This window comes from Danio rerio, chromosome 4 (genome assembly GCF_049306965.1).
Source record: "Danio rerio strain Tuebingen ecotype United States chromosome 4, GRCz12tu, whole genome shotgun sequence".
Lineage (NCBI taxonomy): Eukaryota > Metazoa > Chordata > Actinopteri > Cypriniformes > Danionidae > Danio > Danio rerio.
In genome coordinates, this window is record NC_133179.1 from 48,602,793 (window position 1) to 48,624,110 (window position 21,318).

Sequence of the window (21,318 nt, forward strand, 5' to 3'; positions counted from 1 at the left end):
AAAGGTAAGAACAGACAGTAACAAACTTCAACAAAGTGTAAATCACATAAAGAAGAGCAATACTAATAAATCGGGATAACAAACTATCAAACACTAACAAATCAACCGAACAAACAAGCCAAAATACAACAATCAAGCGAGCAAAGTGTCAAACATAGAGTCAGAGAGTCTGCTCTAGAACTAACAAACTGAAGGCTTTTTAAAGGTCAGGTGGCATGCAGGGATTGGCTGGAGCTTGGGCAGAGTGGTGACCAATCAGGTAGCAGGAGAGATGGGATTGGTTGCACCAAGAACAAGTAAATCAGCCAATCAGAGATGATTGTAGGCGGAGCAAGCACAGAAGTGGACTGGGTGACAAACAGAAACACATGATGAGACAGAAAAAAAATAAACAAAATAACCAAATAAGTGCTGGCATGTAACACCCTCCCACTAAAGAATAAACATCTGGTTCTGATTATACATTCGTGACAGGAAAACAAGTGGGTTATGATCAGTGTAGATTACAACTGGAGTTAAACTGGAGCCCACATAAACTTCGAAGTATTGTAGAGTCAACAACAGAGCAAGAGCTTCTTTCTCAATGGTGGAGTAATTTAACTGATGCTTATTAAACTTGCGTGAGAAATAGCATATCGGGTGGTCAATTCCTTCTGCATCCCCCTGCAGTAAGACAGCACCGGCGCCTACAACACTGGCATCCACCTCCACCTTGAAAGGTATTGCAAAGTTTGGAGCTGCCAATACTGGAGTCTCACAAAGGAGTGCTTTAACACTGTTGAATGCATGCTGGCATTCCGGTGACCATTTAAATTGTTTTGACGGGCTCAACAAATTGGTTAGCGGAGTCACGACACTAGAAAAGTTTCGGCAAAATCCTCGATAATATCCGACCATTCCCAGGAATCTACACAGTTGGCGACGGGTATTAGGATTTGGGAAGTCTGTTATGGCAATTACTTTTGCATCAATTGGTCGGACTTGACCTTGACCAACCTGTTTTCCCAAATATGTAATTGTAGCTTGGGCAAAATCACATTTCGATAAGTTCAACGTCAAATTTGCTTTAGCCAATCGATCAAACACAGTGTGTAACTGAGACATATGTTCAGGCCACTCTGACGAGTAGATCACCAAGTCATCCAGATATGCATTACATCCCTTAACACCTGCCAGTACAGTAGTTACCAATCGTTGAAATGTTGCAGGTGCGTTACGAAGTCCGAAGGCCATTACATTGTATTGCATAAAGTGATCAGGTGTTATGAAGGCAGATATGTCTGATGCACGAGGTGTCAGTGGCACTTGCCAATAACCTTTCAGTAAGTCCAATTTTGTTACGAAACGAGCGGATCCTAAATTATCAATACAGTCCTCCATGGGGTACCATAGCAGTAGGGGATAGCAGTCGGGCACTGTCACTGCATTCACTTTACGGTAATCAGTGCAGAAACGATACGATCCGTCAGAGTTAGGGACAAGAATACAAGGCGAGCTCCATGGACTGCAACTTGGCACAGCTAGTCCAGTCTCACAAAGGTACTCAACCTCACGCTTCATAATCTCTCTCTTGCAAGCATTAACATGATACGGATGTTGTTTGATAGGAGTCGAATTATGAATTACAATGTCATGTTGGACTACTGAAGTTTGTGTTGGAGTATCATGAAATAAATCTGGATACTTTCCAATCAAATTCTCAACATCTTTCTTTCGAGAGGCTGTCAAATGTTTCAAATGTGCAGACAAATTTTCGAGAATCTTTGAATTTTGGAGTGTCGCACACTGCTGTGGAGCATTGCGCAATGCTAAGCCATCCTCATCCGAATCTACAGAAATGGCAGAATTAATATTCAAAAGCGCAAGAGGTTTTGGAGATTCTTCATGCTTATGTTCACGAACAAGATATGCTTTAAGCATATTTATGTGGCAAACACAGGTCTTTCTTCTACGATCAGGTGTGCGTAAAACATAGTCAGTATCACTTATTTTGCGATCAATTACATAAGGTCCAGAAAATCTTGCAGATAGGGTGGAATTTGTGACAGGAAGAAGCACCAGTACCTGGTCTCCTGGTTTAAATTCACGTGCTAGGGTTTTTACATCAAATCGTTTTTTCATTTTTCCCTGCGTAGATTTGAGTGAGAGTTGCGCCGTAGAGCAAGCATCGGTTAATCGTTCCCTAAATCGACTCACATATTGCAAATTATTTGTTTTGCTTCCTGATTCAAAGTTCACAATGTGTTCTTTCAACACCTTAAGGGGTCCACGGACAGTGTGTCCGAACACAAGCTCAGCTGGGCTAAAGCCGAGGGACTCTTGTACGGTTTCGCGTACAGCAAACAACATCAGAGCCACGCCTTCATCCCAATCTTTGCCAGTGTCTAGACAGTACTTTCTTAGCATAGATTTAAGCGTTTGGTGAAACCGTTTGAGTGCTCCCTGGCTTTCCGGGTGGTAAGCACTGGACACACAGTGTTGAATAGCAAGTGTCTCTAACACCTGGTTGAACACCTTTGACATAAAATTCGTCCCTTGATTACTTTGTACAATCTTGGGAAGACCAAATGTAGCAAAGAACTTAATAAGGGCTTTGATTATTACGGGTGCAGTTATCTTACGTAACGAAATGGCTTCTGGAAATCGTGTGGCAGCACACATGATTGTCAACAGAAACTGGTTACCGGCCTTCGTTCTTGGCAACGGACCAACACAATCAACAATGACCCTTTCAAATGGTTCAGTCATAATAGGTATTGGAGTAAGAGGAGCAGGTGGGATTACCTGGTTAGGTTTACCACTGTACTGGCATGTCCGACAGGTGCGGCAGTATTTGGCAACGTCCTGCTTCAACCCTGGCCAGAAGAAATGCCTCAGGACTCTGTGGTAGGTCTTTGTGATACCTAGGTGACCAGACAACACATGATCATGCGCAAGAAACAACACTTGCTGTCGGTAAACAGAAGGAATTACCACCTGACATACTGTACTCAGTTCAGCATTTTGCTGTATTGCTGAACTCCACTTACGCATCAATAGGGAGTTTTCAAGAAAATAACCCACTTGTTTCTTTTCCAACTCTTCCCGAGGAACCACTGACTTAAAACATTTTGCTAATGTTTGATCTTCTTTCTGGGCACTGATGATTTGTTCTCAAGACAAATTCAGGTTAGCATTCAGATTATCAGACACACACTTTTCAAACACAGGTTTCTTTTCATTAACAACGTTTGCCACATCATTACAAATGTCATCGGAAATCATAAATGAATCAGCCAAAGTAAATTTCTTGTCTATGTGCTTTTTCTGAGCTCGGGTGACTATGCATTCAGAAAATGTTTTAGGGAATTCTTTCGAAAGTTCATCTGATATCGATGATACAGGAGAGTTATCAGAAACTTCGAAGTCTGGCATCACTTTGCCACCAGCGAGGTCATTACCAAGTATAAGAGAAATGCCTTTAACTGGTAACGAGGGTCGAACTGCCACGTACACAAAGTCATTAACAAGTTTGCACTGTAAATGAATTTTGTGCACTGGTGCCTTAACAACTCCCATCTGGATTTCTTGCATTAATATGCTGGAACCAGTTGAAGTTTGTTCACCAACTGAAAGTGTATCAGCAAGCAAAATTGAATAACTAGCACCAGTATCACGCAAAATTTGGCAGTTGATTTTTGTTTTTTAATGCACGGCAATCGTTAATTAGATGTCCAATTTTGTGGCAATAAAAACATTCTCTTGATTCTTTTGAACTCTCAGGTTTTGACTGGGTACAGGGAACAGAGGAACGAGCAGGTGGAATGACAGTCACAGTATCAGCATGAGCAGTAGAAAACACAGGTTTGTGCGTAAGCACAAACTCATCAGCATGAACAGCAGCTTTAAACAAAGAAGATACTTTTTGTTCATTCAAATAAAGAACTACATGTTCTGGCAAGCAATTCTTGAACTCTTCAAGCAAAATCAATTCACGTAGGGTACTGAAATCAATTTCAAACAATTTTAGTAGCACTACACCATCTATCAAATACGACACTCTTTTCACTTGCAAATTCAACAAATGTTTGATGGTTAGTCTTTTTGTGTTTACGGAAGCGTTGTCTATATGCTTCTGGTACTAATTCATATGCACGTAAAATTGCAGTTTTCACGACATCATACTTTAATTTTCCTCTACTGAAAGTGTCGCACAGACTTAATGGGCTTTACCACTCAGTTAGCACTGCAGTAGCACAGTCCAGATGTCTTTCGTCCAATTTAAAGTATTTGCAATGCACTCAAAAACATTGAAGTATGAATCAACTTCCTCTTCACGAAAATTTGGAACGAGTGAAATTTGTTTACTCACATCGATTTGGTTGAACATGGGTTTCGAATCCACCTTGATCACCTGACCAACCATGGATGCATCAGCATTGATCACAGGCATTGCCACAGCAGCTTTCGCCGCTGCTTCAAGCTCCAACTGACGCAGCTTTACCTGTGTGTCAGCCTCTATTTCCAGTCGTCGAATCTCAAGCTTTAACTCCAGCTCAGATTTATGTGCTCGTGCTTTTTCCTGCATCTCGTATTGAAGTCTGGCTAAACGTAATTTCAGTCTGCCATCCCCTTTTGAGTCTGTAGAGACGGGTAAAGGGATCAAAGGGCGGCAACCGAACTTTAGCTTCAGCCTCCGCTTCAACCTTAGCTTCATCGCCATTATGCCCTGCATCCTTACTCACAGGACTGCACGGCCTTTCAACTGAATAATGAGATTTACTCTCATCTGGAGCATCTCTAGTGATCTTAAAAATTTCCATTTCAACCAAATGTTCATAAACAATTTTCTTTACAGTTTTCTTCAAAAACTGGCTGCTAACTGAAAAATAACTTGAAATAGTCAGCAATTTCAAAAAGATCATCTTTACGTAACCTATCAAATTGTTCTATCGAGGGGTTACTAAGGAACATTTCCAAATTGAACGCCATATCAAAATTATCACTAAACAACTAGAAGCAATAGACAAGTCTTACAAACCTCACTCTTTTGCAACTTTTACTATAGTAAACTGACAACCTTACCATGTTTCACAATGGGTTTGAATTTTAGCAAAAACCAAAAGCCTCAACAATCAATATTGGGAATGTTAATATCCCGGACGAGCCCCCAAAAAATGTTACAACCCCTTTTTGTCTAGGAGGGTGGGGTTGCACATTTAACAGAGGAATTGGTAATTGCAAAAAAAACTCAAAAACAAATTGTGATACAAAGTAAGGATGGACAGCAAGAATACGTTAAAAAATAAGTGATTTATTTACAAAAAGGTGAGGGTGAATCAGTGAGTGAGGTATTTACAATATATACAAGGTTAAAGACAATAAACAAATGTTAGAAAGACTGGCTATGGGTGGGGCTAAATAAAAGAACCAAACAAAACCAAACAGTCTTAATAATATTCAGACCAAATCCCCTCTAATCTATTCTAATAAACAAAAGATATGAAAAAGAAATCTTCAACGTCAATGACGTCCTATCTAATCTACACTGACTAACAATTAAACCAAAAATACACAGGTTGGCACACACCCTCTTACCTGGTGTATCTAGACAAATGTTAATCTACGTGCTGATATGTATGTCATGTGACGTACTTACCTACCAGTGTTTCTAAACTCACTGGGACTGGGTGACAAACAGAAACACGATGAGACACAAAAAAAAAAAAAAAAAAAAACCAAATAAGTGCTGGCATGTAACAGCACCGATATGGATTTTTTGGCCGATAACCTATAATTCTTCAGACTTGGGGGCCAATAGCTAATATATGGGCCGATAATTATAAATATTTTAAATTGTTATATATATATATATATATATATATATATATATATATATATATATATATATATATATTTAAGAGCATCTGGTGAGTAAAAACTTGCTGGATAAGTTGGCGGTTCATTCAGCTGAGGTGACCCCGGATTAATAAAGGGACTAAGCCGACAAGAAAATTAATGATGGAATGTTATATTTTTATACAGCAAAGTTCATAAAAGATTGAACTGCTCTTATTAACTGAGCAGTCTATACTCAAAGCAAAAAAAGCTATAACTTCAAAATTGCAAGGTGATTATAGACCTATATTCACCATTTCACATAAATCAGCATGCAAAAAATGATTTCCTTTTCTTCATAGCAAATTAACATGCAAGTTGATTGTTGCATAAAAATAATAATTTAAATAACAAAATGGTATTTAATTAACAAGCAAGTTAAATATATTTAAATAAGATGAAAATGAAAGAGCTAAGGACTGAAACCAGCTCAAATGGTCTTGAATAAAACATGTTACAGTGATGTACACATCTACAAATATGGCATGTCCGAAAAAGCCTTTATCAGAGGTGTTTTAACAGTTCAGAGCCACCGTACAAGCCAACAGCTAAATACAGAGAGTACGTTTAGAAAATGCGGCACTAGATCATCCTATTTGGTGTTTTGACATGTCACATGTAGGCGCTGCTTGTCAATCAGACAACACTTCTGCGCTCGTTCTTGCCGTCAATCGCGGGAAAATGATTGATGAAAAGTTTATGATAAACCGCTGAGAGTTTTACTCAACTGTAGAGGTAGAGTTGCCATCAGAGTCAGATTTGATACAAAACCTGCATTGAGCTGACTTTATGACAAACAGAGCAGAATATAAAGACAGAATGAGCGGCTAGTTAAGAGCCCCTTTGACTGGATTCACCTCTCTCACCTCTCCCCCGTGCTACGGTGCTACAGTGTGTGTGTGTGTGTGTGTGTGTGCGGTGACAGTTCTCACGCGAGCTTGTTATAATCAGTGGTTACTTACTGAGTTATTAACTCACAGCAATGCCACGTGAAGAAAGGACGGACTTTGAAGGAATAAACAGTGTGAGGAGAGATCCATTATAGTGCACTGGACAAGTCTGAGCGATAATCTTAAAAATAGCGTTTATCGGCCGATAGCTATATAGGCGCCGATATATCGTGCATCCCTAGTCTGGAGTGTGTCAGCAATTCCTGCAGTTCACTACAGCTTTGAGTGTGACTCCTAATCCAGTCCTCCGTGGGTTAATACATTTGATTTCCATTGATCATGTCTGTGTGATTTTGTTGTCAGCACATTCAACTGTGTAAAGAACAAAGTAATTAATAAGAATATTTCATTCATTCAGATCTAGGATGTGTTATTTTAGTGTTCTCTTTATTGTTTGGACAGTATATATATATAGTTTATTTCCGGTGTTGCTTTTATCACTGTAGACTGAACTCATGAACACAACACTGCTCATTTCTTACATCTGATTTTGTTGCTCTTTGTCCTCTACACAGGCTACAGGACTGTAAACTCACTGTTCAGTGCTGTGAGAGTTTGTCTTCAGCTCTACAATCCTCAAACTGTGTGCTGAGAGAGCTGGACCTGAGTAACAATGACCTGCAGGATTCAGGAGTGAAGCTTCTCTCTGATGGATTGAAGAGTCAACACTGTAAACTGGACACACTGAGGTAAAATAAAAACATTTCCATCAAATAAATGCTGCCACAAATGACTTTTCCATTTTGAAATGCAGTAAATTCTGATGAGGTAATGAGCATATGCTGTGATGTATTTTATTTCTGTTTATTTTTTGTGAATATTTCATATTTAATGTGAAGTCAAATGTGAGAAACCCTGTTTATATTAGATATAATATTGCTCTTTAGTGTAATTTCTGCTGAAATGATCATTGATTGGTGTTCTTTGGTGTTGTTGGGGCGTCTCTAAATGAGCTGTGTTTCTGCAGATGTTCAGCCCATCACTGAGTCTCTTTATTTACTGATGTTCATGTGTGTAAAGTTATATTCAGTCAGTTTTATATTCATTTCAGGAATATTATTGACTAATATGAAGATGTTGATGTGATTTATTTGCAATACAGTTTGTAAAGTCATATTTTCTGTCTGTTAATATTACATGAGAGTCTTGCTTTGTTTAACAAATGTGAGGATCTGAATGGATTTGAAATATCAGAAATATAAGAACAGAAATAGCAATAAATAAATCAGTCTGGCCGACTCATTTTGGTCCAGAGATCTTCTCTTTATAAAGTTTATGTAATAATGAAATACAAATGTTTGATCTTCCTCCATGTGACCATTAAAGCAACTCTGAATAGTTAAAGGAGTCTTTTCCTTTTCCCTATGAGGAGAAATCACTCATTATAGACATTTCAATAATTACATCACACTCACACTGTTAAAAATTGTCCCGTTAAAAAACAGTAAAATACTGGCAGCTGCAGTTGCCAGCAATGTACTGTTATTTTACAGTATGTTGCTGTAAAAATACATGGACTACATTGATTTACACAATACTCAAGTGAACTCATTTTGCTCACTGAAAGCAACTGCCTCAACTTGGTCAACTGCTGAATGAGGTTATGAAGTAATGTGCTATATATGCTTAGAAGCATACTTATAATGATAACTTATTTTAGTTAATTAGAAAAGTTCGGTTTAACTCTAATGTCTTATATTTCACATCAGCACACATACATGTAAATCTGGAATCACCAGAGAGATTCTGACTGCATCAGCCACTAAACAGCCTCTGTCTTTAAATAGAGAAACATGCAGAATAACATCAGCAGTTCATCTTTAACTCATACACTGGCTCTACTCTCCTCCACAACGGTGACAGACAGAAGAAATTAGCTTCAGGTTTTACAGTAAAATACTGTTTTTTCCTTGATTTAACAGTAATCTACTGGCAGCTGTGGTTGCCAGCAATCTACTGTTTTTTTACAGTCTACTTCCGTAGTGTAAATTAACAGTATATTACTGTTGAAAAACATTTTACACTGTGTTTTTACCTCTCACACCTTTAACCCTTTAAACCCCAGAGCATATACTTCAGTTTTAATTGAAGTGTCCACACTACTGAGTGTTCAAGAAACATGGAGCAAAGCTGAAGTAAATTCATTAATTAACTGACTAATTAAATGATAATTTAAGGATTAACAATGAACAAATGAAGAAATACTGAAGGGAAAAAACAAGAACAGAACATACAAAACTTTAGTCACAGCTTTATAATGAAATAACCTGAAGAACAACAAATGATTAAATCATTTAAATGATCAGCGGATGATTAAACAACTCTACAAACATCATCACCAGCTACACTTATTACTTAATACATGTATTTTTGTATAACATCTACTAAAGTTCTTCTTAACAAAAAGTGAAAGTTTTACGTCACCATCATGGAGAACAGAGTTTGCTTTAGTTGGGCTCTTAGCCCTGTCATTTTTAACATTTATATATCTTGGCTGCTGCAATTGTTAAGAACTTTGTTTGAAAAGCTCCTTTGTTGTGGCAAGCCAGCCAAAAACCTAAATAAGATCTGGTGATGTTCATGTTGCTATTAAATGGCAGAGTCTGTTCTCATTTAGTGTAATAAAATTTACTGCTCCTATTCAATGTTAAATCTATTGTTTTACATTATATGTACATATATATGGCAATGATTTCTGGAAGTTTTTAAGAATATCTTGGACAATAACACTGCTCTATGGTGTAAATCGCACTCAAAGAGACATCAATAATCAGCATATGAACCTCAATAATGGTGAAAACAAATTTAACAAAATTAACAGTTTAACTCACAAACAGGCAACTGAAAGTCTAAACATAAACAACAGCAGAATCAAACACAAATAAAGAAAACTGTTAGACCATTATACAACATTTATTTATACCGCAATGCATGCTGGGATATTTGTACAGTGCCACTCCCAGCATGCATTGCAGCATGAAACATTTGAGATGTTACCATTGTTGAGATACAAGGTCAGATTCATGAGGTCTGAGTGTGTATTTGTCATAACTGAACTGTTTTTGTATGTTATTTCTTAACTTTTAAGTAATTACGGAGGTCTCTTTTCTGTTTCCACTTCTCATTAATTAAACTAATACCTGCAACTAAGCATAAAATCTATTGCATCAGGCCCTTCGTCCAGATTTATACATTACATTATAACATTTATACATTACATTATAACATAACATTTATCAGAACTAATTTCAGACTAATAGATTTCTCTATTTAATGACTTCCCAACTTTATTGCTATAGTACAAACATTTTGTAAACTCTGTATTACAGCAGTTGGAAAGTTTTATTAAATGAGTTCAAGGGTGAAGAGCCCAACTAAACCAGCCCCTCACTCCATTACGGTGACACAAAAAACACCTTAATTTCTGTTGGATTTCAATGAGAATAGTATGGAAGTCAAATCAGTCAGTAATAAGTGTGTGTCTGCTGTTGTTTGTGGAGTTGTTTAATGATCCTCTGCTGAGACTGAAGCTGTTTTATTTTATTTTATTTTATGTTGTAACAAGTCACTGTTTGTATTTCTTGTTTATTTTCTTCAGTAATTGTAATTATTAACAGCAGGTGTTCATCAGTGTCTGAATTCACTCATTAGTGTTCATTAAAACTGTCAGGTGAACTATATTAGTGAACTAGTGTATGAAATAGTGAACAAGGACACAAAGCGTGATTTCAAACACAGACTTCAAAACATCGAATCTGAACTCTGTTAGCTCACAGTTTTCTGCCGTTGGTTACTTTCTCGAAAACAAAAATGTTACCCAGAAAGCACTGTTTTTAACAGAATATTACTGTTTTAGTGAAAAAACATTATTTTACCGTAGAATCTGACCGTTTTTTAACAGCAATTTTTTACAGTGCACACACAATAATACAGTGTCTTTTACTGTCCTCTACACAGGTTACAGTGCTGTAATCTCACTGTTCAGTGCTGTGAGAGTTTGTCTTCAGCTCTACAATCCTCAAACTGTGTGCTGAGAGAGCTGGACCTGAGTAACAATGACCTGCTGGATTCAGGAGTGAAGAAGCTCTCTGATGGATTGAAGAGTCAACACTGTAAACTGGACACACTGAAGTAAATGATTCTCCACTCAACAACATTAAAAGTGTTTTGATTGAGATGGAAATGTCCAGATATATTTAAGAGCATTAGTGGAGAAACTGCAAAATGCTGCTTCTCAAATGAAAGTTGCTCTTTACTTAATCAGTTCAGGAAATCAGTGTATTTTAATGATTATTTTATTTAATTACCTCTTAATCTTTAGTTATATTTAATATTTTTAATGATTATATTCATAGTTTATCTGTGAATTGGTTTCTTGGAGCAGGTTTGACAGGCTCTGATCATTTGCATTTTGCAGGTTCATAAATATATAAAGTCTTGTGGTCCTCTTATCTGAACTCAAATTTAGCAGTTTTCTTACATTTCAAAGTATTCAAAAATATATTAGATGACATTTAATATTCAGTTTTATTAAATAACAATAGTCAATCATTCTAACTGACACAAATTCCAATAGTTTTGTCACATTATTAACCTCATAGTTTGATTTTACATGTTAATGTAATCTGTGTTCTTCTTTTTCAGATTGGCCATGTGTAATCTCACTGTTCAGTGCTGTGAGAGTTTGTCTTCAGCTCTACAATTCTCAAACTGTGTGCTGAGAGAGCTGGACCTGAGTAACAATGACCTGCAGGATTCAGGAGTGAAGCTTCTCTCTGATGGACTGAAGAGTCAACACTGTAAACTGGAGACACTGAGGTAAATGATTCTCCACTCAACAGATACAGTTTCATATTGGGTTACCTGATGTGGAGCCCCATTCAGTGGATTGGCAGAAGAAAAAAGCAAAACATTTAAAGGGTTGTGATGTTAATCATAGCTTTAATAATGTATGTTTATCTATAAATATATTTAAAAGCTTTACTTAGTCTGTTATGAAATGTTGCACTTTCAGAGCTTCTCTTTTTCCAATATACCCAAATGTGACTAAAAGTTGAAGGAATCAGTTTATTTTAATGATCTTTTAACGAATTACCTCTGAATTATTTATTCATTTTTTATATTTATATCTGTTGTGTCCTGGTGAAGTTTAGACATGCTCTGCTGTTTGTTCAGTTTTTAGTTTCTTCTAAACATATAAAAGTCTCACGACACTCTTAATATTATCTAAACCAGTGGTCCACAACTGCGGACCGGTCAACGTGAATCCACTGTGTACTCATATGGAACTTTATTAGCACATTGCTCCAACATTACAATGCTGTTATAGTATTAGGAAGTAATAACTTTATTAACACATTGCTCCAACAATATAACATATTATAACATAAGTAACGCTAAATCAATGGGAGCCCTGAGCTTGTTTCTTTGCAACGAGATGGTCCATAGAAGGAAGATTGCTGGAAAGAGCGCGTGCACGTCTAGAACGTGTTGACGTGAGACGTCTGCTTTAGCCAATCAGAACAGTCAGACGCATTCACGTCCGCACGGTTTATGAGAATAAAAGCCTTTGAATATTTTTCCAGACACATTTAGCTGCTAGAAATTAGTCACATAACGTTTATATGTTCACTTTAATGCCAACCGTATAAATAATTATCGATAAGATGCTTATGATAAGGCGTTGTTTGTTTACCTTCAAGCTTTGCATGTGCCTGTGAAACAGCCCGTGGGCGCCAGCACACACACATACAGTATCATGTACATCTCGACATGCGAAAGTGTTTCTCAAACTCCTTTAACAGTAAAGACTGGTGATCGTGCACCAGCTGGGTGAGTGAGGGCGCAGGCTCAGTCTCACACAAAATCCGGGGTTTTGGCCATTTCCAGGCTGGTTTTCAGCCATTTCCAGCCTGGTTTAGCTGGACTTAGCTGGTTTTGGCTGGGCTCCCAGCCTGGCTAGGCTGGTTAAGCTAGTTTTAGCTGGATTTAGCGGGTCATTTTCCTGCCTGACCAGCTAAGACCAGGCTGGAAATGGCTGGAAACCAGCCTGGAAATGGCCAAAACCCCTCTAAAACCAGCCTGGTCAACCAGCTAAAACCAGCCAACCAGCCTAGGCTGGTTCAAGCTGGATTTTTCAGTAGGGTTGTCTGTCCATATGAGTGCCCTGGTCACTCAGACACATGTGGGAATACTAAAATAAGTAATACTAAAATATAAATAATACAAAAATAACATGCATGCATCAGTCAAAGGCAAGAGAGTAAAAATGTGTCTTTAAGTTAAATTTAAAAGCATCCAAAGAAGGAGAGATTCTGATATTCAGAGGGAAACTATTCCAGAGCCTTGGGGCCGCAACACTGAAAACTCGATCACCCTTTGACTTGCAGCGAGACCGAGGGACAGACAAAAGAAACTGATCATGTGATCTTAAGAATCTGCGAACTGTATATGGCCTAATAAGCTCGCTGACATAGGCCGGGGCAGAATTGTGCAAAGCTTTATAAGTGAAAAGAAGAATTTTAAAATCAACCCTTTATTTTATAGGTAGCCAGTGCAATGAGGCAAGGACAGGGGAGATATGATCTCTTTTCTTAGTTCCTGTTATTAATCTGGCGGCTGCATTTTGGACCAACTGTAGCCGAGAGAGTGTTGACTGAGGTAGGCCAATATACAAAGAATTGCAGTAGTCTAAACGAGAGGAGATTAAAGCATGGGTTACGATTTCTAAATCTTTTTTTAGAAAGAAAGCGTTTAACTCTTGCCACCAATCTAAGCTGGAAGAAACTGCTCTTCACAACTGCATTTACATGTTTGTCAAACTGCAGGAGTGGATCAAAGATAACTCCGAGATTCTTGGCGTGATTGTGCAGATTGTCGTTTAGGGCTCCTAGCTGAGTTTTAATTGAATTGTTGGTAGCAGCAGGACCTAAAATTAACACTTCTGTTTTATTCTCATTTAGTTGCAGAGAGTTATTTGTCATCCAGGTCTTAATGTCGGTAAGGCATAGGAAAAGATTTTCTAATGATAAATCTTTTCCTAGTTTGATTGGAAAGTATAGTTGGAGATCATCAGCATAGCAGTGATAGCTTATTTTATGTTTGAGGAGTATTGAGCTTAAAGGAAGCATATAAAGAGAAAATAAAAGAGGGCCAAGAATAGATCCTTGTGGAACACCACAATGAATAGGTTTAGGTGGTGAAGTAAAGGATCCAATATTTACAGAAAAAAGATCTCCCCTTTAGATATGAGGAGAACCACTGCAAGGCAAGGCCCTGAACCCCAACAACACACTCAAGTCGTCTCAATAATATGTTGTGATCTACGGTATCAAAAGCAGCGCTTAGGTCTAAAAGTATTAAAATCGCAGAAGATCCAGAATCCATGGAGAGTAAAATGTCATTTGTGACCTTTAGTAGTGCAGACTCAGTGCTGTGTTTTGCTCTAAAACCAGATTGGAAGGGGTCTAGAATATTAAAAATGTCCAGATATGAGGTCAATTGTGAAAGCACAATTTTCTCTAAAACCTTTGAGATAAATGAGAGCTTAGATATGGGCCTGGGGCCTGTTTCAGAAAGGAGGTTAACTGAAAACTCAGAGTATTTTAACCCTGAAATGAGAGAAACTCTGGGTTTTCCGTTTCAAAATGGCAGGTTTGTTAAACTGGAGAAAGCAGGGTAAGTCAAGCCTGTTTCTGAAAGAGAGGTAACTGTAACTCAGAGTCAGTTACTGTGGTAACTTACTCTGTGAATCTAACCTGGTCAGAAGCAGGTTTTATTCTCTAAACTCAGAGTTTCTGTCGGTCTCCTCCCCTTTTTTAAAGATGAAGCGGTATTTCTCGCCATAGCCTTGCGTTTCCACCCACCTATTTTAATGCTCATTTTGGATACGTGCATAAAAACGATTGATAGAAACGTCATGATGCACATAACTTTTTAAAATATGCATAAAAAACGCGCATAACTGAGTAGGATAAACTTTTATTCGATAGAAAATGTGCGCATAAACTACGATGGAAACACTTTTACTGAACAAATTACAGTATGTACATTAAAAAAAGATTATGATCATATGATAATGAAAATGTGTGTAAATGAGCAAACCAGCAGGCTGAGCACACTGTAACATGTCAAAAAAATATTGTTTTAGTCATTTTAAAATGCCTTTACTGTTTCAGTATTAGTGTATATTATTAATTACCTCCGAGCGTCTGGTGCGTGTCAAGAGTCTCCGCGTCTCATGGCATCAGGCGCCCCCACATGTTCATTGTGTTTCAGCATTGTCTTCTGACATCGAGGCGCAAGTAAATTAATTAGGCTAAATAAAGAATTAATTGACGCAGCTTCTTCTACCACAGTAAATTCTGTTTTTACTGTTGATATTTGGTGCCAGTTTAATCAGGAAGTGACGATTTTTTTTCTCTTTGACTCGTTGGATGGAATTTTATTCGCATCTTTTAAGCAATATTCCAGTTTTGTACATAAATTTATGTAATATATTTGGATGGAAACATAGCTATTGCCTACATTTTAGTCACACACAGAAGAACTGTACGAGAATGGCTTATCCTTTTTTAATAAATAATTAAATTAAATTCACCTACGACATGCACTGTAACTAGATTAATGGGATTATTATTCTTTCTAAAATTATTTTTAGTACTGCTTACCTTCTAAATGTTATATTAACCTCTATCACTTGATCAATAAAAAAGGCAGACACACAAGTGCACTGTTAAATCATTTAAAACTAATAAATGTATAAAAAAGTTTAGAAAAAAAATAATAAACGTCACAAATTACATTACTTATTTTATTATACTTAAATATTTAAATACTTAAAGTGAAATTACGCATTAACTTGAGCAGCTGTTTCCCACGCTAACTGTCTCTTCTTCACTGATGGTTGCTTCTTTTCAAATATATACGCTCATATTTGCTATAACTTTGCATGAGAACATCAAGTTCAGCTGGAGAAAGAAATGGTGATCTCTTTTATAAGATGTTGCCATAGTCACTCGTAATGTCTGCGCTCCATTGATAATGCCTTTTTAAAGTCACGGTGTGCACGCTTAACTCTGAGTTGGTCTACTCGAAGTTAGTTGACCCAACTCAGATCAGCTATTCTGAAACCGAAAACTCAGAGTTTTTAATCTCTCGGTAAATCAACTCAGAGTTCAAGTTTAAACTCAGAGTTGTTTGAACCTCCTTACTGAAACAGGCCCCTGTAGTGGTCAGGCACAGCGGGATCAAGATTAGGCCTCTTTAATAGAGGCTGTACAACAGCATGTTTGAAGACATCTGGAAAAACCCCGTTTATTAAGGAGCTGTTTATTAAGGCTAAGAGGGAGGGGCAGATTGTATCTAAAACCTCTTTAAAAAGAAGGCAAGGCAGCACATCTGAAGGACAAAAGGTGAGTTTCATCTGAGAAATTGTATTAAGTAGCTGAGAAGAAGATACAGGCTGAAAATTTGTGAAACTGTTTGATGGAGGGACCGAATCAGAAATGATCTATGTCGGTGGGAAAGAGGTGTGATTTAATATCTTGTATTTTCTGAGCAAAAAAGTCAGAGAACTTTATGCACGTCTCCAGATTGAAAACAGGAACAGAGCACATAGTTGGATTAAGAACTGAATTAATAGTTTTAAAAAGGACTTTTGGCTTACTTGCACTTTTAGCAATCAAATTTGAAAAATATTTAGATTTAGCCTCACTGACTGAGTCTTGATATGAATTTAGGCAGTCTTTTAAAATCTGGTAGGAAACCTGAAGCCCATCCTTTTTCCACCTGCGCTCAGCCCTTCTGCACTCTTGCCTGAGAGTACGGGTAGATGAATTTAACCAGGGCTGAGGAATTGAACTAACCCTAGACCTCTTTGATTTAAGAGGTGCAACTTCATTTAAAGCAAAATCACAAGCAGAATTAAAGGTTTCAGCAAGTTGTTCAGTGTCTGAACAAGATGGCAAAGAAGAATTAGCATTTGAAAGAAAGTTGGTGTAAGAATTAAAAATTCAAGAGCAGAATTTTCGTGGAAAACACGAGAGAAAGAGACAGGTTGAGAAAGTATGGGCTGATTATATGGAATAATAGGTTCAAAAATCACAGGAAAATGGTCAGAAATACCAGCATCAAAAATGTCAAAGATATGTACAGAAAACCCATAGGTTAAAACAAGATCTAGAGTATGGCCTTGATTATGAGTGGGGCTGGAAACAGCCTGCACTAAATTTAATGAATCTATCAGGCTCATAAAGTTTTTAACCATAGGCTTAGATTGGCAACGAACATGAATGTTAAAATCACCTAAAACCAACATCCTGTCACACTGAGACACCAAATCAGACAGGAACTCAGAAAATTCATTAATGAAGGCTGTACTAACTTTGGGAGGTCTATAGACCAGCACACAGACAAAGGGGCCATTTAGATCAGTTTTTAGTATTTGTGCTTCAAAACTTGAAAGTCCACCAACATGCTGAAGCCTACACTTAAAAGTGCTTTTAAAAACTGTGGCTAAACCACCACCAAGTCCACTAGGTCTAGGAGTGCTGAAAAAAGAACAGTCAGAAGGAGATAACTCGCCAAGAGATGACATTTCCCCATGTTTCAGCCAAGTCTCTGTCAAAAATAGGAAGTCCAGAGAATGTAAAGTAAAAAAGTCATTTAAAATAAAAGATTTATTTGACAAAGAGCGAGCATTTACTAGAGCCATTTTTACAGGACGTTGAACCGTTGTTGCGATGTCTGGTAAATGTCTTAATGAGACAAATTTTAAATGGTGAAGATTTCTGAAATGTTCATGTCCATCATCATGACAAGCCTGAGGATGTGACCGGCGAAAGGGAGACCAGAGAACGGGTATATCTGAAACCCCATCAGATAAAGTTGTACACGTTGATCTATAACAACTTTTGCGACGGGAACCCCGATGTATGTAGCGCGGGCGGCGCGCGATTCCAAGAGCAACACAGTGATTGAAGAGATTGACAGGCAGATTCGACCGGGGTTTGCGGTCAAGGTAATGCAGATCCAGTGATGAGTAAAAAAGCATGTTAATAATCCACAAGCCGGAGGGCGAAAATGAGTCCTGAAGCACCGCGTGAACACTTATAAAAGCAAGCAATGATCCCACGACAAGCATCAACACAGACATCCTACAGCCGCGTATACACAGCCAGGTTTAAAAACCGCGTTAGCCAGCACACCAAACGATAATGGCGCAAGTAAATGGGAAAGTAGCCTTTACTGAGACCACCTACACCAAAAACCAGCAATACGACCGACAAGGCAGCGACCGACACTCCAAAAGAAAGTGTTTACTTACTTATGGAAGACGGAGGAAACAGCCCGCTTCATGGTGGCGAGAGCTCGCGTTTGGCAGGTAAGACAGCTTGACTGAAAGGAGTTATCCGGTCAAAATGTAGGAAAAACGTTGTGTTAAAAGTTAATAAAACCAGGCAAGAATAAAACAAAATAAAACTTAAAAAGTAAGTCAAGGTAGTAATAAAAATCAGTCCGGGGAGCAGCGGCAGTCAGACACGCCAGCGTTCACTCAACCGGAAATCGTCGGACCCACCCTCAATGAACGGACTTGTGTTCTTGTGGAGACCGGTCTTGCCAGGTGTCCTCAGCTGAGAGCTAGGTAACGTTAACTACTAGCATGTTCCATCCTAAACATAAGAGTTAGCATTCGCACTGGTTAGAAAGCAGTGAAAGTGACATAATATAATGTATGTCTGATATCTGCACATTTAGGGAGCATCTTTAAAGTCTGGACACCTGATTAGGGCTGGGCGATGTGGATTTGAGTAGATCAGGTTAGGTTAGATTAGATAATCCACATTATTGGGGAAAGATAATCTAGTGAAGTGATCAATTAAATGTCGGCCCAGTCTGTAAGTGTAGATGGTCTAGTAATAACACAACACTTCCCTTTAGATTATAGATGAATGCATATGCTAAAGCTTTATTTCATGTGTCAGTCGCTCCATCTCACCCACAGGAACAGGCTGACAGACATCTAGAATGACTTTAATACACAAATAAAGCAAACAAAGCTCCAGACATGTGAAGGTGTTACGACCACAGTCACAACATTAAATGAGGGAAAAACACAAATGGATCAGTCTAGGGGTTTTATTAATTAAACAATCAAATATAAATAAAGTGTGGGGAGGAAACACAATAAACACAGGCTGAGAACAAAAGGAGCACAACTCCACGTCTGGACGGTCGCTCAAATCCCCGTCTCTGAATCACTGCAGCGCGAGCTCTTAAATTGTCGACGGTGAATTGTCTGCAGGTGCAGAGGAAATCAACTCTAAATGAAAACACAAGCAGCAACAAAACACAAGAGGGCGACAAAGTAACAAATAAATAAATAATAAATACATGGACATGTAACACCTTCATCCCCCAAAAGTGTTTCCATCACCAAAACACATACCAAGTAAAAAAAAAACGTCATTTAAACACCATTTCCCGAACACCATTTCATGCACCTTACCCACTTATTCCACCTGGGACAGTGCATCAGCCACCACGTTGTCACAACCTCGGACATGCTTAATGTCACGGTCATAGGGCTGCAAGAATAAACTACAGCGCATCAAACGCTGATTAGAGTTACGCATGGTGTTTAGGAAAGTAAGAGGATTGTGGTCACAATATACAACAATCGGATGATAATTGGACAGATAAACTTCAAAATGGTGGATGGCAAGAACCATTGCTAAAGCCTCCTTTTCAATGGTAGAATACTTCCGTTGTGTAGAAGTAAACTTCTTTGAAAAGTAACAAACTGGATGTTCTACTTCAGCACCTCTTTGCTGAAGGAGAGCTCCCGCACCAACATCGCTTGCATCCACCGCAAGACTGAATGGCTTCAAATAATCTGGTGCAGCCAACACTGGAGCTGAAATCAACAAAGACTTTACATTCTCAAATGCACATTGGCATGCATCGGACCACTCAAATTGGATCTTTGGACTCAACATATCGGTTAGCGGAGAAACAACCGTAGCAAAGTTCTTACAGAATGAACGGTAGTAACCTACCATACTAAGAAAACGACGCAATTGCTTACGGTCCTTCGGAGAGGGAAAATCACAAATTGCAGTCACCTTAGCAGCAACTGGGCGCACTTCACCATTACCAATAACTTTTCCCAGGTAATCAATAGTGGCTTTACCAAATTCACATTTGGCCAAGTTAACGGTAAGCTTAGCTTCTGCCAATCGATTAAAAACTTGTCGAAGCAAACTCATGTGATCTTGCCATGTCGAACTATACAACACTACATCATCCAGGTACGCTTCGCAATTTGGAACACCGGCCAACACGTTGTTAACGAGCCGTTGAAAAGTGCTTGGAGCGTTTTTCATCCCGAATGCCATCACCCTATAATTACGAAAAGCATCCGGGGTGACAAATGCTGATATTTCTCTTGCACGTTTCCTTAGCCCCACTTGCCAATATTCCTTTAATAGATCGAATTTCGAAACGTATGTAGCAGAACCTAGACGATCCACACAATCATCTATTCTTGGCAAAGGAAAGCAGTCACTTTTTGTTACGGCATTTACACAGCGATAATCTGTACAAAATCTAAATGTGCCATCAGATTTCTCTACCAGCAGACACGGTGAACTCCATGGACTAGCACTAGACTCAGCGATGTGATTTTCCAACATGTACTCAACTTCCTTCTGCAGAAGCGACCTTTTAAGTGAATTAACACGATATGGATGTTGTTTAATCGGCTGGGTAAAACCAACATCAATATCATGCTCAATCACTGAAGTTAAACCAGGAATGTCACTGAACAACATTGTGAAACTTCTCACTAACCCAATGACTTCAGCTTTCTCAGTTTGACTCAAGTGTGGTAGTTTGCTAGTTAAATTTTCAAGCATCTTAAATTTCAAGAGTTTTTCAACCTACCCTCAACGATACTAGATCTAGATGGTTCTACATCTTTTTCATCGACTGGTTCAGATGTAAACACACCCACAGATAGCGACTCTTGAACAGGTAAGTGTATGACATTTTCAACTTTTTCAGTATCCGACTTTCTCTCATAATAGGGTTTAATCATGTTTACATGACAAACTCTCAGACTTTTTCGACGATCGGGTGTATGGATAACATAATCTCGATCTGACAGTTTTCTTTTGATCTCGTAAGGGCCACTATAACGAGCTTGCAATGACCCACCAGATACTGCCAATAACACTAAAACTTTGTCACCAGGGCTAAAACTTTGTTCTCTCGCTTTCTTGTCGAACCAAGTTTTCATCTTTTCTTGTGATTTTTTAAGGTTTTGCTTTGCCAATTCACGAACTCTGTATAGACGTGTACGAAATTGTGAAAAATACTCCGGTACAGTGGTGCTTTTTGAATCAGAGAGCCACCTCTCTTTCAATACAGCCAAAGGACCGCGCAAATTGTAGCCAAACACGAGCTCTGCAGGGCTAAAGCCCAGTGATTC

The 21,318-nt window shown here is 38.3% G+C and overlaps 1 protein-coding gene across 1 annotated transcript in view; it reads left to right on the plus strand.

The window, feature by feature from the left end:
• The window catches only part of LOC137491562 (uncharacterized), an 80,565-nt gene that overhangs the window by 14,490 nt on the left and 44,757 nt on the right, over positions 1 to 21,318 (plus strand). Inside the window, exons 7-9 of the mRNA XM_073947279.1 lie at positions 7,343 to 7,516; positions 10,785 to 10,958; positions 11,472 to 11,645. Coding sequence (XP_073803380.1) covers positions 7,343 to 7,516; positions 10,785 to 10,958; positions 11,472 to 11,645 — 522 coding nt within the window. The remainder of the gene's footprint in view (positions 1 to 7,342; positions 7,517 to 10,784; positions 10,959 to 11,471; positions 11,646 to 21,318) is intronic.